At 41.5% G+C, this 19,512-nt stretch overlaps 1 protein-coding gene across 2 annotated transcripts in view; it reads right to left on the bottom strand.

Annotated features, from left to right (window-relative positions):
• Nucleotides 1–11,962, bottom strand: part of LOC106572639 (ankyrin repeat domain-containing protein SOWAHC) — a 34,180-nt gene extending 22,218 nt beyond the window's left edge. For both annotated transcript variants that reach the window (XM_014147003.2, XM_014147002.2), the window contains exons 1-8: nucleotides 11,663–11,962; nucleotides 9,309–9,370; nucleotides 8,662–8,943; nucleotides 4,771–4,869; nucleotides 2,336–2,395; nucleotides 1,936–2,037; nucleotides 1,699–1,710; nucleotides 1,508–1,510 (exon numbers count right to left, since the gene is read on the bottom strand). In XM_014147003.2, the coding sequence (XP_014002478.1) occupies nucleotides 1,508–1,510; nucleotides 1,699–1,710; nucleotides 1,936–2,037; nucleotides 2,336–2,395; nucleotides 4,771–4,869; nucleotides 8,662–8,943; nucleotides 9,309–9,370; nucleotides 11,663–11,786 (744 nt within the window). In that variant the 5' untranslated portion in view covers nucleotides 11,787–11,962. The remainder of the gene's footprint in view (nucleotides 1–1,507; nucleotides 1,511–1,698; nucleotides 1,711–1,935; nucleotides 2,038–2,335; nucleotides 2,396–4,770; nucleotides 4,870–8,661; nucleotides 8,944–9,308; nucleotides 9,371–11,662) is intronic.
• Nucleotides 11,963–19,512: the final 7,550 nt, after the last annotated feature.

Here is a 19,512-nt window from a genome sequence, read left to right as displayed (position 1 = left end):
TCATAATTTGTGGGTTAACCGTTTAGAAATTACTTTTTGTACATAGTCCCCCCCATTTTAGGGTACCAAAAGTATTGGACAAAATGCACTTAAAAAGTTAAATATTTGGTCCTATATTCAGAGTACACAATGATTACATCAAGTTTAATGTTGGATGCATTTGCTGTTTGTTTTGGTTGTGTTTCAGATTGTTTGTGCCCAATAGAAATGAATGGTAAATAATGTATTTTGTAATTGTCCAAATACTTTGGAGGCTATTAGCTAGCTAAAAGTAGGTAACATGAAAAGTGCAATACTGTCAAATCAAAATCTAATTTTATTGGTCCATATTTGTACACATATTTTTCAGATGTTATCGCAGCTGCAGCAAAACGCTTATGTTTCTGTTAATATTACCGTGTGTTAGTGTGGGTTTTCAGTGAATTTATGTAAATCACAAATCTCATCTGCATTTCCTGCGGTGCTAGAAAATTCTCAGCAACAAAAGAGTGATCAAATGAAGATCATACATCTATATGTTAGATGTGGTTAACATATGTTGGTCTTTGAATAAGCAAGTCTTAGTTAATGACAGTTGAGGGGGAGAGTAAGGCTACACAATGCATCTGCTATTGTGAAAGTCAAAGTTTATGAATGGTCTAATCTTTGTAGGTCACAGAGTCAGTTACAACCTCAGACCAAGGAACAAACGGCACCCAGACCTCCTCAAACTCAGGCCCTAGGTAAGGGGGACTTCACCGCCGAAGGGTGGTGGTTCGGTGGGCATCAAAGCCATCTGAGGGAGATTTAGCATCTTCCCGAGGACACAACCAAAATTGTTCTTCAATTAATCCCAGCCTGCTCTATAACTTTTAGATTATCTTTAAGTGGTTGAAGTCTTTGTGGAGCATTAAGAGTCTCTCTCTAATCCCCCCCTCCCATCTCCCTGCACTTCAATGGCGACCCTGGTATCTTTTCCGGGTGGGTATGCTGATGGCAGGGGCTTAGGGTTAGGTCTTAGAAGGTGGTCTGAAACAGGACAGTGTGAGAACCCCAACAGAGGGGAGGGACAACAAACATAAACCCAAATCTCTTGAGCGCACAGAGAGACCAATAAAGGGATTTGGGTTGCGGGGCGGTGCGGGGCGGGGCGGGACGGGGGGCAGGGCGGGGGGTTCAGGAGTTAAAAAGCGATCTTTCATAATCCTTTTGATAGTAGCACCTTTGAAATGCATGATCTGATGTTTTTACATCACAGGGTTTTTAAAATACAATTAAGTAAAACAAAAACTATGGTATGTTGACTATATGCAATTAGTACAAATGGAATTGGGAGTTAGGGGCAGGTTTTACACTGCTTTTTACCTGTTGATAATGATGAGCAACGAAAATATGAGCAATCATGACCAAATGTTAACACACGTAATATAGGCTATTGTTGTTAGGCACTTTTAAGTGGTCAAGAATTCAGAGACAGAACATATAAAGACTGCCCATACAGTGGGATATCAATAGTCAGTCTACTTACGCCCTGAGAGAGACAGTCATGGTCACAGGCAGGAACAACATAGCAGATTCCAACCAGAAAAGAAACAATATTAGTCAAACTAACTACTTAGTTCATGCAGGTCATAACATACACTCTTCTATGTAGATCCACTTACGCTTATCACTCATGCACATGAAGTATACATATTTGCTTGGAGAAAGTATACTCACCGAGGTGAAGTCCTTTTAAAGCCAAATGAAGGAAAGAAGGAAAAAAACTCTATATCAGTGTGGTGCTCTGACATAGAGTTAAACATCTTGGAATACTTTTACCTGCATCCCATTAAAACATGGCTTCTTATTCATCCACAACATTTATATTGCAATGGCATACAGAATGATGAGGGTGACTCTTATAACACATTTTTAAGGTCCGCGTTGGGGTGGGGCATGTGGGGGGGGGGTTACCTTCTTGTTGGCCAGGGAGGGCTCCTGTTGTAGCAGCTGGGCGAGGTCAGAGAGACAGCCACACGCAGCAGAGTAGATCCATTCCTTCTCCACAGGGTCCAGCTGTAGGACAGGGAGTGGATGAGCTAAGTAAATGGCCAGCACAGACATCACAGTACTGTATACATTAACGTGTAGTATGAATATATGATTGTATACATTTACATTTTAGTAATTTAGCAGACGTACATATCCAGAGCGATTTACAGGAGCAATTAGGGTTAAATGCCTTGCTTAAGGACACATCGGCAGATTTTTCACATAGTCGGCTTGGGAATTCGAAGCAGTGATGCTCTTAACCACTAGGCTGCCTGCTGCCTCTGTATATTAATGCTACCTGTATATTAATGAGGAAACTCACAGCCACCTGGGTGGAGCCCATACTGCCCGTACACTCCTCTTCCTGCTCTTCGGACTCTGACTGAGAGACATAGACGAATCAGAGAATGTTTTATTTCAATTTAATAAAGAAAGTATCAATGGCAGCTAATGCTGACTTTTGTTTTGACACAATTCACAATAGTCATAAATACACAATAAAACAATCAATACAATAAAATCCACAACTTTAAAATACATATTTTCTGAAAAAACGTCAGTGCTGGGTTAAGGTACATACATAAAGGTCACATTTAGACAAAAGTGGCAGTCCATAGATCAATAGTTGGGCAGACTTATTATGAAGGGTACTGCGCTATTTTGGTAGCGCTTACTTCAAGTAAATTATCATGGAATATGATGAGTATGTGCTAAGAGCCTAATTCACACACACACACACACACACACACAATTATTACAATCACACTGTTTGTATTTATCACCTTAAACTTCAGAGATCAAAAGGGATGAAGTGATGCAAAAAGAGTGAGACAGACAGACATACAAACAGACAGGATGGCAAATGGAGCCACAGAGCAAACACAGTTTTTCACACCAAGGGTACAATGTAATAATAACTGTGAACACCCACCGTTTTACAAAGGGTAAAAAATGATCAGAAAATAAAGCACAGAATTCTCTGAATGCACAAAAGTGTCATTCTGGCTGATTAACTTGGGGAGAAAATTGCCGTTTTCTTTATGTTTTGTTTTGTCAAGCTCTTGATTGCTAATTGTTCTCAGATCATACAGAGAGATGGTGTAAAACACACAACTCTTTCATGTCGCTGTCATACATGCCTTGTGTAACAAGAAAAGTGGAGGCCTATTTATTCAACCAATTCCACACTGGCACATGTCCACTTTTTTCTCTGCTGGAAAGAAAAATTACGGGGGAAGAAAAATACACTATATATACAAAAGTATGTGGACACCTCTTCAAATTAGTGGATTCGGCTATAGGTGGCAGGTGTATAAAATCGACCACACAGCCATGCAATCTCCATAGACATACATTGGCAGTAGAATGGCCTTACTGAAGAGCACAGTGACTTTCAATGTGGCACAGTCATAGGATGCCACCTTTCCAACTTGCAACCGAAAGGTCAAATCCCCGAGCTGACAAGGTAAAAATCAGTCGTTCTGCCCCTGAACAAGGCAGTTAAGCCACTGTTCCTAGGCCGTCATTGAAAATAAGAATTTGTTCTTAACTGACTTGCCTAGTTAAATAAAAGGTAAAATAAAAATTACAAAAATAAATAAAAAGCTTGACGCCATTGGACTCATTGGAAACTCGTTCTCTGGAGTGATGAATCACGCTTCCCCATCTGTCAGGCCGACGGACTAATGGTTTGGAGGATGCCAGGAGAACACTATCTGCCCCGATGCATAGTGCCAACTGTAAAGTTTGGTGGAAGAGAAATAATGGTCTGGGGCTGTTTTTCATGGTTCGGATAGGCCCCTTAGTTCCACTAAAGGGAAATCTTAACGCTACAGCATACAATGACATTCTAGATGATTCTGTGCTTCAAACTTTGTGGCAAAAGTTTGGGGAAGGCCCTTTCCTGTTTCAGCATGACAATAACCCTGTGTACAAAGCAAGGTGCATACAGAAATTGTTAGACGAGATCGGTGTGGAGGAACTTGACTGGCCTGCAAAGAGTCCTGACCTCAACCCCATCGAACACCTTTGGGATGAATTGGAATTCCGACTGCGAGCCAGGCCTAATAGCCCAACATCAGTGCCCAACCTCACTAAAGCGCTTGAGGCTGAATGGAGCAAGTCCCCACAACAATGTTTCAACATCTATTAGAAAGCCTTCTAGGAAGAGTGGAGACTGTTATAGCAGCAAAGGAGGGACCAACTCCATATTAATGCCCATGATTTTGGAATGAGATGTTCGACGGGCAGGTGTCCACATACTTTTGGTCATGTAGTCTATTTGTTGGACAGAATTTTTTTATCGTTGAGTTCTGAATTATTACAATAATAACAACGTTCAGAGCCCGAGATTAGAACACCAAGCTCTTCAAGAGCAAAGGAGAGTAGTATAAACAGAGTGCAAAGAGGAAGTTCAACCTGCCACAGTTTAACAGTATTTTTACACAGGGGAATATTTGCTGACAACTGGTTCTTTCCACAGACCTTAAAATCCAACATAGTGAAATATGATGAAGTAACATCAGGGGAAAATTCAATCTCAAAAGTATTTTCCTAATTCCTGGAGCTGCTCTCCTCACCTCCCACTGACATTTTGAGAGGGATGTGAGGAGAGCATTGGAAGATATCTTCTCCTCAGAACTCTAACGCTCTCTCCGCTTCTCTCCAACCTTATGAGGAGACGAGGCAAGGAGAGGGGACGCAAGGAATTGAGGAAAATACTTTTGAGAATTAATCCTGCTGTCACTAGCCTCTCACCTTTGACCCTGAGTCTCTGTCTAGCTCATTCTCCCCGTTGCTGTGCACAAGGGGTTCCTCCGAAACAGACGGTGAGGGTTTTCTCTCAGTGTGCTGATCCTGGAAGCACAGCAACATAACATACAGAATGACGCCATTTCTCCATTCTCCATTTAATACGAACATTCTCGATTTACCCCTGGTTACTGTAGCTCTGCCAAAGTTCTAGCCATATTATACTGCATGTGCAGTGCACAGGGTGTAAAATGTGCTCTGTTAACAGCTTGTTGAGGTGATCAGCTACAATTCACACTTTATGCAGTAACTACTTGTGTTGTGCTGTTGATCTTTTCCTGCCTTCAACAACAGTGTGAGTAAATACCGTTTGAGCTTGAACGCTTCATACATACTTCTGTGGACAATAACCCTTTATTGGCTTAACATACAGTACCAGCGAAGTTGGGACACACCTACTCAACGGTTTTTCTTTATTTTTACTATTTTCTATATTGTAGAATAATAGTGAAGACATCAAAACTATGAAATAACACATATTGAATCATGTAGTAACCAAAAAAGTGTTAAACAAATCAAAATATATTTTATATTTGAGATTCTTCAAAGTAGCCACCCTTTGCCTTGATGACAAATTTGCACACGCTTGGCATTCTCTCATCCAGCTTCACCTGGAATGCTTTTCCAACAGTCTTAAAGTAGTTCCCACATATGCTGAGCACTTTGTTGGCTGCTTTTCCTTCACTCTACGGTCCAACTCATCCCAAACCATCTCAGTTGGGTTGAGGTCAGCTGATTGTAGCATAAATTGCCCTTACACAGCCTGGAGGTGTGTTTTGGGTCATTGTCCTGTTGAAAAACAAATGATAGTCCCACTAAGCGCAAACCAGATGGGATGGCGTATCGCTGCAGAATGCTGTGGTAGCCATGCTGGATAAGTATGCCTTGAATTCTAAATAAATCACCGACAGTGTCACCAGCAAAGCACCCCCACACCTCCTCCTCCATGCTTCATGATGGGAAACACACATGCGGAGATCATCCGTTCATCTACTCGGTGTCTCACAGAGACACGGTGGTTGGAATCAAAAATCTCAAATTCAGACACATCAGGACAGATTTCCACCGGTCTAATGTCCATTGCTCGTGTTTCTTGGCCCAAGCAAGTCTCTTCTTATTACTGGTGTCCTTTAGTAGTGTTTACTTTTCAGCAATTCGACCATGAAGGCCTGATTCACGCAGTCTGCTCTGAACAGGGAAAGGGGATACCTAATCAGTTGTACAACTGAATGCATTCAACTGAAATGTGTCTTCCGCATTTAACCCTTCTGAATCAGAGAGGTTCGGAGGGCTGCCTTAATCGACATCCACGTCTTTGGCGCCCGGGGAACAGTGTTGCTCAGGACAGTTGATTTTGAGATGTGTCTGTTACTTGAACTCTGTGAAGCATTTTTTTGGGCTGCAATTTCTGAGGCTGGTAGAGTGCTTTGCAAAAGTATTCATCCCCCTTGGCATTTTTCCTATTTTGTTGCCTTACAACCTGTAATTTAAATGGATTTCTATTTGGATTTCATGTAATAGACATACAAAAAGAGTCCAAATTGGTGAAGTGAAATGAAAAAAAAAAAATTGTTGAAAAAAAATGGAACAAATTTAAAACAGAAAAGAGGTGCGTGCATATGTATTCACCCCCTTTGCTATGAAGCCCCTAAATAAGATCTGGTGCAACCAACTACCTTCAGAAGTCACATAATTTGTTAAATAAAGTCCACCTGTTTGCAATCTGTGTCACATGATCTGTCACATGATCTCCGTACATATACATATGTTCTGAAAGTCCCCAGAGTCTGCAACACCACTCAGCAAGGGACACTACCAAGCAAGTGGCACCATGAAGACCGAGTCATGGTCAGGGACAAAGTTGTGGAGAAGTACAGATCAGGGTTGGTTTATAAAAAAATATTAGAAACTTTGAACATCCCACAGAGCACCATTAAATCCATTATTAAAAAATTGAAAGAATATGGCACCACAACAAAACTGCCAAGAGAGGGCTGCCCACCAAAACTCATGGACCAGGCAAGGGGGGCATTAATCAGAGAGGCAACAAAGAGACCAAAGATAACCCTGAAGGAGTTGCAATGCTCCACAGTGGAGATTGGAGTATCTGTCCATAGGACCACTTTAAGCCATACACTCCACAGGAGCTGGGCTTTAGAGAAGAGTGGAGAGAAAAAAGCCATTGCTTAAAGAAAAAAATAAGTAAACATGTTTGGTGTTCGTCAAAAGGCATGTTGGAGACTCCCCAAACATATGGAAGAAGGTACTCTGGTCAGTTGAGATTAAATTTAGCTTTTTGGCCATCAAGGAAAAGGCTATGTCTGGCGCAAACCCAACAGCTCTCATCACCTCGAGAACACCATCCCCACAGTGAAGCATGGTGGTGGCAGCATCATGCTGTGGGGATGTTTTTCATCGGCGGGGACTGGGAAACTGGTCAGAATTGAAGGAATGATGGATGGAGCAAAATACAGGGAAGTTCTTGAGGGAAACCTGTTTCAGTCTTCCAGAGATTTGAGACTGGGACAGAGGTTCACCTTCCAGCAGGGCAATGACCCTAAGCATACTGCTAAAGCAACACTCGAGTGGTTTAAGGGGAAACATTTAAATGTCTTGGAATGGCCTAGTCAAAGCCCAGACCTCAATCCAATTGAGAATCTGTGGTATGACTTAAAGATTCCTGTACACCAGCGGAACCCATCCAACTTGGAGCTGGAGCAGTTTTGCCTTGAAGAATGGGACAAAAATCCCAGGGGCTAGATGTGCCAAGCTTACAGAGACATACCCCAAGAGACTTGCAGCTGTAATTGCTGCAAAAGGTGGCTCTACAAAGTATTGACTTTGGGGGGGTGAGTAGTTATGCACGCTCAGTTTTCTGTTTTTTTTTTGTGTTATTTCTTAATATGAAATATATTTTGATTTGTTTAACACTTTTTGGGGTACTACATGATTCCATACGTGTTATTTCATAGTTTTGATGTCTTCACTATTATTATACAACGTAGAAAATAGTAAAAATAAAGAAAAACCCTGGAATGAGTATGTGTGTCCAAACTTTTGACTGGTACTGAATATTCTCTTTGAAAGCTAGGATTGTAGACACACTACTACTAAGATTGTTTTCCATGAACAATATGTAAAATCACTTCAGCCAGATTATCGTGTAAATTGAAGACCTGAATAATGGGTTTTATTGAGGTCAAATATCATTGTGCAAATTACCCTTACATTTATCACAGGGGCACTGGGCTGGTCCATTTTTAGCCCAGTGGGCCTGTCTAACTTGGGTTTCTAGCATTAAATTATAATTATCTGGCTAATAAGAGGGGCCTCGGGGGGGGAGTGAGGGCCATGAGGGAAATAAATGTGTGGGGGCCTCAAGAGAAAGAATGGGCTGGTGTGTTAGAAATGCCAATTGCCATTTCTGGTCCCAGTCCACCCCTGATTTATCTGGAAATATAATTACAATTTTGCAACTCAAATATAATGGGAATGACAACCAAAATTTGGTTCTGAATAGCTACACCCTTTGAGTAAAGATACAGCCATTGGAACAAGTTGTTTGACTTTCTCATCATTGAACCCGTCTGTGCTTCAACTCTTATGCCCAGAATGAGGTCTGATGACAGAATGAGAGAGCAGTCATACTTAACTCAATTCCATGGGAAATGGATAAGACTGATAGTAGTGCCAAGTCTTATTTTCATACAGATGTATTCCTCTCTAATGCTGTCAATGGCATTTATATTTTATCAAATATGCAGACTTGAGCAGACTAAAGGGCACACACAAGTATCAAGGACAGAGTCTATCTAGTGAGCCAACATAGAGCCTGACCTCTTGCATGTGCTCCTGCTCGGGTGCCTCTGTGACAGTAATGCTGGGGCCTCTTCCACACCACGTCACCTGGGAAGGCTTCCTCTCCTCTGCCCCCTTGGCCGGTTCAGGCTGGAGGTCTGGTTCCATCTGGGGGCTGGAGAGAGACGAGACCCCTGACCCATCCCACTGGGCTGAGGCCCATGGCCTGGCAGGGCTGGCCTGTCTGTCTGTCCCAGGCTCTGTCTCACTGTCCTGCTTCTGCTGCCGGTATCTCTTCTTCAGAACTAGATACTTCTCACCCTGATGGGGACAGACAGCAGGCCGGCAGGAGATGAGGAGGGTAAAGGCCTACTGTATATGAGAGGACAACTTTGACCTAAAAGTAAAGTAATTATTGTAAGTTGCCCTTTCTAATTACTATGTAACTGAATGGTAACAACACTGTATATAACCAATAACACAACAAACTACATAGTAAACAGACCCAGCAAAGAAATGCCATATCCTTTTTTTGTTTCATACAATTTAACTACCATGGCTGACTCAATATTGTGGAAAGGGCACTTGATTTGAGTGTGGAACATTAAAGAATTATGCACACTGATTTTATCACAGCTTTTCATGGCACACAATCCACAAATGGTCAAAAGCTCTACTTCACTTACATTTTCTGATTTCACAACAGCAATCCTGTCAATGATCTGTTTGAACTCCTCTCTGTATTTGGCTGGGGAAAAGAAACAACGTTGGCATATCCACTTTCAAAAACCTGACATCAATTTTTGTTCTCTCCCAAAACCTCAGACTTTCATTTTCTGAGGGATTTAGAGAAAACATGTCAAAGGATGACAAGGAAAACAAATATAATTTGGTCTAACAATACTTTATAACAAGTGTAGTAATAGATTTCTTATGGAATAATAACCACTAATAGGATCAAGTGTTATCTTATGATTGATTAGATTTATCTGAAACGGAATGTTCTATTTACTCTAAATAAGGCTGTTGCATCACCCTGGCATTCCAAGATGTAGACCTTTTGAACCAGAAGAATGCGTGATGGCTATTTGAGATTATTGTGTGGCCTGTGAAGGCTGGTGGTTGATCTCCCCTCCCTGTTATTTCACCATATTCCCCCTGCCTGCAGAGACCAGGCTTCTGTCCCAAATGACACCCTATTGCCAATTTAGTGCACTACATATGACCAGGGCCCATAGAGCTCTGGGCAAAAGTAGTGCACTATATAAGGAATAGGGTGCAATTTGGGGTGAACCCCAGGGGCTCCAGGAGTGAGGGGCTTTCATTCTTCATTCCTCTGCAGGCCAGGCACTGCTCCAGTTGCATTACAATCATCTCAGAACAAAGTCACTGACTGGGAAAAGGGACAGAGAGGAAACCAGACCTCTCCCTGCCAACATGAGAGGCAGGCAGATTTAAAAAAAAACTTGACTCACGCATCATCTCCAAAAATCCCAACCCCAACCTATCTGTCTATTTCCGCAGTATTAAAGCTTTCCTATGGGAACCCAAACCAACTGCAGATGGATGGCTTTTACAATAGTTAACTATTTATCTCCTTCTCTCACAGATACAACTGAGTTTGTGAAATTATATTCAGACTTGATGCTGAAAGACGTTGGTTTATATAGGCTTTCTGAGAATTGATCCATTACTCCAACAGCCAGACCACTTAACATAGACCATCCTAGTTCAACATACAGAATACTAATGGCAGAAGCCCTGTGTTTGAAAGAATGCTTAGGTATGAAAGAATATATAGACCTGGACAATTGACCTCTTTCCTGACAGCAGAGTAAGGAAATAACATTTCAGAATGAGACAGTAGTTCACAACTTCACCTCCACAAAAACAGGAAATCCAGAGGAAGTGGCCACTTACATCACATCAACAAAATAATTCCTGACTTAGTAATAACATAGGGGTGACACAGTTACCATGTTCAGTTATTCATTAGCTTGAGGTAGACAGATAACCATAGCAACTGGACAGACACAGCAATGTTAGCTATCACTTTCCCACAATGTCCCCATTTTGTTTCATCGTAATAAAAGAGCACTCCATTAGAGATCTAGCTGTGCTGGTACATGTGGCCTCATTTATTGCATTATGATTAAAACACTATTATGGTGCAATAGTGCCCATTAAAGAAGGGAACACATGTTGTTATAACAGACTTTAAGTACTGTATGTACTGAAAATCATTTCCATAATTGGACACTCGAGCCATGTCAGATGGCACAGTAAAGCAGCTTTCGTTGGAAACCTCTGTCAACAACTGTACCACTGAGATAGCATCTGGACAGTACAAGCGGTACAACTGTAATACAAGGTCACATTGGATCATCATTTATCTAGAGCCAGTCAAACATGTTAAGGCCTAGTTATTTTATCCAGTACCAAGCAGGGATAACGCTGTGGTGTAGTGCATGGGAAATGATTGGTAAAGCATAAGAACATATTTGACTTGGGTTCATGCTGACTTGGGTTCATGATTCAGGGGCTGGTATCAATTACAGAAAGGCAGCACCATAATCACACTGTTTATCAGGGTGAAGCATTGTTGTAACGTCACAGCAGAATACCACAGTCCAATGGTGAAAACGGTTCGTTGGAGTGCTCTGGATCTGAGGGTTGGGTAGCGGGCACTGGAGAATTCATGCAGCTATAACTGGTCTCAAAGGAAATGACAGAATTCCTGGTGTAATTGTATCTGTTTAAAGGCCCTTTAATGTAAAGCAGATGTTTCGTTTAAACTAACCGACTGGGGATTGGGAACAATGAGAAACAAATGGGTTTACGGGAAAACTATATATGAAATTGGAAACCGTTGAATATGATCATATCATGAAAGCTACATGACAGATGTCGCATGAGGCGAGACATGGTACGTTCAGTGACATCGCTAAAAGCCATCCATCACTGAACACATGAAGCTGTTGCTGTTTAGGTTAAATCCTTTCTCAATTCTACATTTTAGATGCAATGTACCGCTACTTACCACGCAGCTCCATGTCCTTGTGACCAATAAAAGGCTTGTATGTTTTCATTAAATCTGAATTTTTTACTTTCCCTCCGGCTGAGTAGAAATAATCCAACAACGATTCTTCACTTACATCAACCATTATCGATATATCTATGCTCGTGTTCTATGATAAAATCAGGTTTCTTTTAGAATTCTTATGGTCTTGCTGCTAAAACATTGTAGCGTATCCTGGCTAATTTGAGAGAAAAAAATGGTATAGTACATCCAACTTTACTCCACCGAACTCCACCCAAACCCAACCACTCACTGCGCCTCCTCCGGTTAACTCTTTCAGGACTGAAACAAAGCTGAGAGGGAGACAGCAAGGGTTTTTGGCAGCATGTTACAACTTTATTACAGTGGCATACAGATTTGTTCAAACAACTCCTAGGCTTCTCTTACAATGTCAAGGTCTTTGGCATAGCACTGAGCAACCCATCCTTTCTCAATGCATTATTAGCCTAGTCTATAGTATAGTTATTTTATAGCCTTTGAGTCAGCATCTTCCACAAAGTCTAGGACCTAGGGGCCTATGTTTGCTTTCAATGCTTGTAATTCTACTGCCTTTTAGAGAGATGCTTCATCTATGATATGAGAATAAAACATTTTCCTTAGAATTCATCTGATTTTTTAAAAGGTTTATTAGGTTTAGATTAAAACATTTACCTTAGAATTTCATGACAGAAGTCACCATTAGAATAATACAACTCATGCAGAAGGACTAGTTGGGTTCACATAGGTGAAAGCATCTATCCGGTGTGTAACCATATGCCACAGCAAGAGGGACCATGGTGCTCAGACAGAGCCACATTATAGTTGATGCCAGTGTCAGTTAAGGTATTATCCAACAACACAATGTCAGATTAATTGTGTCAATGCGTTCTGAATATTAATTGTGTTCGATTTACCTCGGTAATCTCACTCGCTCTCTCTCGTTTTCCACTTGTAGCTAGATACTCTTTAAATGAGTTTCCATTTAATTAAGAAATATGCTTGTGATTTCAATTTCATATGTTTTATCATCCTAAAAAATACAATGTTGAGATGACAATAAGCTTCTTATGAGCTGATACAATTACAGTGTGGAGTAGGCCCTAGTAATCTTGCAGTTCATATAAAAAAATGAGACCTTATGCGTTGCCATTTTTGAAAACACCCTAACTTTTACTATGAGGATAAAGAATGATGATCCACTGACATATGCCATGTCTGTGTGTTGTAAAATGCCAGACAGAAGCTGAGAACATATTCAATAATCACTTTGCCATTACTGAAAAGACACAAAGTGGGGGGTAAATAATATGTATCAATCATGTAATAAATTTGTTCACAATACAGTATGGAGCAATTTCGAAAATGATTTTGAAAGTACATCTATCACAGTAATGAAGACACAAATCCTAATATATAAAGCAGGTAGGATTTGTCCATGGGGAAACAATTTGAATACAACTATTTTATAGAAATCATGGTAAATAATAACATTTCCAAAATGTTACTTTTGAAAACAACTGCTCTTCGTCTAACTTCCTTGATCTAACCTCCTGGATGTGATTGAGATGTGTAACAACAAAGATTCCACCAAGGAACACAGGGTGACCCATGACCTGATTATTGGGCCAGAGTCTGCCTTGGGGCCTTGAGGGGCCAGATGTTCTGAGAGCTGTGGCCCTCTCAGTCTCCAACAATATGAAGGTCAATTAGTCTAACAAATGGCAGCACGTGACATGGACTGGTGGTGTCCTGGCTCTGATATAGGGCAGATGTTCACTATGACTAGCATGGTGATCCAGTCCATATTGTTGCCACTTGTCCGTGGGCCTTTTCACAGCACAGACCTTGTGAACACGCTTTAGTTATCTGTTCTCTTTTTTAACCCTCTGTAAAAACACATCCTAAATCCAATCACCTAGCTCTTCTAAAGGGGATGATGTTGATTAATGGGAATCTGTGGTGACAGTAGCAAGCGGACGACCCATAACATAAGCCCCTGCTGTCAGTACATCCAGCCAGCCGGCCGGCCAGCCCTGGGCCCATTTAGGCTCCAAGCTATAGAGGAAACAAGTTGAGGGAGAGCGGGAAGGAGGGAGAGCTTAGATTAGAGAGGGGATTGTTTAGACAAACAATGGTGTCTACCTGATTTTAATCCCGGCTCCAAAAGAGCACAGGGATTGGCAGACTTTAATAAATGAAAGTGCTCTCCATAATCGGGATTTGCACAAAGTGCCCCTTTGTGTTAATCTGACATTTTTTACAGCATGCTTTTTGACATCTGTCACAGGGAGGAGTGTTAACCCTCACATTCCCCAGCTGCTTGGAACGAAACAGAACAACCTGGATGATAATACTAAATATTTCAAATGGATCTCATCATAGACAATACATCCACAATCCCATATACAGCACGTAATTGCTGCCACCATAAGAGTTCATGGGAGTATCCCAATGTTGAAAAAACAAAGCAAAAATGGGAGAGCATAACAATGCCTCATGTCATAGTTCTTTTACATACACTAATTTCTGGACAAACCAATTTTGCTGCGACAGTAACATCACATAATCTGACCTGATAACCAGGTTCAAAAACTGTTTCTTTAAACACTTTCTAAGCAATGTCTTTCACCTTTCCGACTATAATTGTGAGGACGTGCACACCGCACTGCAGTGTCCAGTGAGAGTACATTTTGTGTACCACAAACGTTACATATTAGGAGAAGCTAATATAGGGAAGGTTGTGTAATTACTTTGTGGTTCAAAACGAAAGCTGCATTTCAATAATTAAAGTCCAGCGTATCAGCGCTAAAGCACAATAAAATTGTTTTAAAATCAAGGATTACAACATTAAATCCCACAGGGCCAGATGTGAGCAAGGGAGGAGACACCGCCCACCGACCGACCGGATTCTGGATCAGATTAAGACTAGGGACAATCCCAGAGGGGCCACGCTGCCTTTTCCATGTGGATTAGGGGCTTGTGTGGAATCAACATGCTGTAATGCACCGATTAGCTGATATAATCACCTGTAAATACACCTTGTCCAGCGCACACTACAGCCAGGGCAAGGCAGGACAGCACAGGACCAGCAATCCATGTAAGTGGATATGTATGTGTGTGTGTGCTTGAGTGCGTGCGCGCTTACGTGCATGCATGTTCCTGCTATGCCTCTGGAAGATCTGCCACACACTTGTGGACCATGAACATCCCACTATTCAAAGCTTCCGCATGAAAACAATGTGTCTTGTTATGGGAATATGTAGATGCAGCAGTGAAAGGAAATGTTTCATATGCTGAGGAGTAGTACTAAGGAAAAGGAAGGAGAGGTCAGTCAGCCAGATATATATGGTATGATCTCATCATGCATCATGAGTTCATAAAGATGTAGGATCTTAATTTGATCATCCTGTTGCAGGAGAACTTTCCTGAAATATATTAGATGTTTGTAATTTCCACCTTGAAATTTCAGACTTGATTTTCCCTCACGAAAAATCCACATTGACTGTTGCTGCAGATTCATTTTCCTGCTGAAACAAACTGGCTCAAATTAAAATCCTACATCTGTACTGATTCAGCAGGAACTGTCTCTGTAAAGGAATATAAAAGATGATCTTGATTTATAAATAACCCAACACTAGCTTTGTCCCCGATCTGTTTGTGCTTTAGCCTACACCATTGTCAAGCATGACAATTCCACATACAGTAAGTGGTTGGCAAGACAGCAGAAACAGACAGGCACCCAGGCTAAAACCACAAATCCAACACTGTCTTCAACCCGTCACACTGTCCAATTGTAAAAAACAGCAACATTAGCCAAACTCTGAAAATACATTAGGAAGCTTTCTGATTGTGATCTTACACATAATAATTATAATTTTTTATTTAACTAGGCAAATCAGTTAAGAACAAATTCTTATTTACAATGACGGCCTACCCCGGCCAAACCCCGACGACGCTGGGCCAATTGTGTGCCGCCTAATTAGAGGATCCAGAGTTTGTAGTAAATGGTACACCTACCTCAACAGAAGAGGTATTGTGCCATACACAATAAACTCAATTGAAACATGTATGTAGAGATGCAAACATAAGGATCCACCCATTTTAGTCATTGCTAAAGAGCATAAATATCTTGCTTCTCCCTGGTACTGATATTGGTGAAATACAATGATGAAACACCACAAAGATTTGTAACGCCATCTGCTGGCAGTTTATAAGAACACTAATGTGATGTTAATCGCTAGTCCAGTAACGTTACTAGGCTATGATTGGACTCCATTTCAGACATTTAAGACACAGACCACTCAGTACTGTTAAATAAGAAAATCAAAAATCCCTTCTCAAAGCCAGTCAGTGACTCCTCAAACCACGCAACTTTGCTGTTAAAGAGATTCACCCAAATTTCCTTACAAATTCCATTGGGACCGATATTAGCATTTTAGCGCATTATGTTCAAAACATCTAAGTGACTTTGTTGAGCTTCACAATAACTTTTAGATACTTTCGGATGATTTGGACATGCGCGGAAATGCTAATATCAGTCCCATGCTAAAACGTTAGCATTTGGAAACTGTGCCAGGGAAACTAAACCAAACCATGGATTGCTGTCATACCTTGTCCATAGACTTCTTACAGTGTGAGGAAATCAATGTAATTTTGTAAATTGGGTACCCAATAGCCAGGTCACTACTCTTTAAAAATGTAAATGTAGAATGTGATATCCATTGTGAACTCCACTACACATGCCACGTACACACTATTTAGTCCAATACAAAATGTTTGATGGCCTGTTCAACCAGACTGAACAAAAATATAAATGCAAAATATAAAGTGTTGGTCTCATGTTTCATGAGCTGAAATAAAAGATCACAGAAATGTTCCATAAGAACAAAAAGCTGATTTCTCTCAAAATGTGTGCACAAATGTGTTTACATCACTGTTAGAGAGCATTTCTCCTTTGCAAAAATAAGTTGCCTCCAAAGTTACTTTAGAGAATTTAGCAGTACGTCCAACCGACCTCACATCCGCAGACCATGTCACGCTAGCCCAGGACCTCCACATCCGGCTTCTTCACCTGTGGAACTGTGGCTTTGCACAACCGAATAATTTCTGCTCAACTGTCAGAAACCATTTCAGGGAAGCTCATCTGCATCCTCGTTGCCCTCACCAGGGTCTTGACCGGACTGCATTTCAGCATCGTAACAAACTTCAGTGGGCAAATGCTCACCTTCGATGGCCACTAGCACGCTGAAGAAGTGTGCTCTTCACAGATTAATCCAGATTTCAACTGTACCGAGCTGATGGCAGACAGCGTGTATGACATCATGTGGGCAAGCGGTTTGTTGATGTCAACGTGTGAACAGAGTGCCCTATAGTTGCGGTGGGGTTATGCTAAGGGCAGGCATGAGCTACGGACAACCAACACAATTGCATTTTATCAATGGCAATTTGAATGCAAAGAGATACCGTGACGAGATCCTGAGGCCCAATGTTGTGCCATTAATCCACCGCCATCCCCTCATGTTTCAGCATGATAATTTAAATGTTTTAATTTTTAACTTTATTTAACTAGGCAAGTTCTTATTTTCAATGACAGCCTAGGAACAGTGGATTAACTGCCTTGTTCAGGGGCAGAACAACAGATGTTTACCTTGTCAGCTCAGGGATTCGATCTTGCAACCTTTTGGTTACTAATCCAACGCTCTAACCACTAGGCTATCTGCTGCCCCTAATAATGCACTGCCCTATGTCACAAGGATCTGTACACAATTCCTGGAAGCTTAAAATGTCCCAGTTCTTCAATGGCCTGCATACTCACCAGACATGTCACCCATTGAGCATTTTTGGGATGCTCTGGATTGACGTGTAAGACAGCGTGTTCCAGTTCTTCCCAACATCCAGCAACTTCGCACAGCCATTGAAGGGGAGTGGGACAACATTCCACAGGCCACAAGCAACAGTCTGATCAACTCTATGCGAAGGAGAGGTGTCGCGCTGCATGAGGCAAATAGTGGTCACACCAGATAATGACTGGTTTTCTGATCAACGCCCCTACCTTTTTTTTAAGGTACAATATCTGTGACCAACAGAGGCATATCTGTATTCACAGCCATGTGAAATCCATAGATTAAGGCCTAATGAATGTATTTCAATTGACTGACTTCCTTATATGAACTGTAACTCTGTAAAATCTTGAAAATTGTTGCATGTTGCATTTTTGTTCACGGTAGAAGGCGGAGACAGTAAAAGTGCATCAAAGCTGGGACCGAGAGACAGCTTCTATCTCCAGGTCATCAGACTGAGAAATAGTAACCACAAGCCAGCCTGCGCCAGGATCCTGCCCTGAACAGTGACGGTTACTAGCCGGCTACCACCCGGTACTTTACCCTGCACCTTAGAGACTGCTGCCCTATTGTACCTTCAGAAAGCATTCATACGCTTTACTTTTTGTGTTACAGTCTGGATTCAAAATGGATGTTCTCCCACCCATCTTCACACGATACCCCATAATGTCAAAGTGAAAACATGGTTTTTGAAATTTTTGGAAAATGAAATAAAGAAATATCTAATATACATGTATTCACACCCGAGTCAATACTTTGTAGAAGAAACATCCCCACAGCATGATGCTGCCACCACCATGCTTCACTGTATGGCTGGCACCATGTTTCCTCCAGATCTGATGCTTGGCATTCAGGCCAATGAGTTCAGGTCAGAGTTCAATCTTGTTTTAATCAAACCAGAGAATCTTGTTTCTCATGGTCTGAGAGTCTTTAGGTGCCTTTTGGCAAACTCCAAGCGGGCTGTCATGTGCCTTTTACTGAGGAGTGGCTTCCATCTGGCCACTATCATAAAAGCCTGATTGGTGGAGTGCTGCAAAGATGGTTGTCCTTTAGGTGCCAAAAGGCACCTAAAGGACTCTTCGACCATAAGAAACAAGATTCTATGGTCTGATAAAACCAAGATTGAACTCTGACCTGAATGCCAAGCGTCACGTCTGGAGGAAATCTGGCCCCATCCCTACGGTGAAGCAGGGTGGTGGAAGCATCATGCTGTGGGGATGTTTTTCAGCGGCAGGGACATGGGAGACTAGTCAGGATCGAGGGAAAGATGAACACAGCAAAGTTGAGAGAGATCCTTGATGAAAACCTGCTCCAGAGAGCTCGGGACCTTAGACTAGGTGAAGGTTCACCTTTCAACAGGACACCGACCCTAAGCACACAGCCAAGACATCGCAGGAGTGGCTTCGGGTCAAGTCTCAATGTCCTTGAGTTGCCCAGCCAGAGCCATTTCTGGAGAGACCTGAAAATAGCTGTGCAGCAACACTTCCCATCCAACCTGACAGAGCTCGAGAGGTTCTGCAGAGAAAAACTCGAGAAACTCCCCAAATACAGTTGTGCCAAGCTTGTAGCGTAATACCCATGAAGACTTGTGGCTGTAATCGCTGTCAAAGGTGCTTCAACAAAGTACTGAGTAAAGGGTCTGAATACTTTTTTTATTTTTAATAAATTAGCAATAATTTCTATAAACCTGTTTTTACTTGTCATCATGGGGTACTGTGTGTAGATTGATGAGGGAATAAAAAATATATATTTTAGAATAAGGCTGTAACGTAACAAAATGTGGATAAAGTCAAGGGGTCTGAATACTTTCAGAATGCACGGTGTATATATTTATTCTGGACTCTGACGTTGCGCATTCTGATATTTCTTAATTCCTGTATTTTTGGGATGTGTGTATTGTTTTGTATTACTGCACTGTTGGAGCCAGAAAGATAAACATTTACCTGCACCTGCAACAACATCTGCAAAATATGTGTACTTGACCAATAAAAG

Source organism: Salmo salar, chromosome ssa15 (genome assembly GCF_905237065.1).
Source record: "Salmo salar chromosome ssa15, Ssal_v3.1, whole genome shotgun sequence".
NCBI classification, from domain to species: Eukaryota; Metazoa; Chordata; class Actinopteri; order Salmoniformes; family Salmonidae; genus Salmo; species Salmo salar.
Note: the sequence above shows the minus strand (reverse complement) of the source record. Positions and strands in the feature narration are given on the sequence as shown.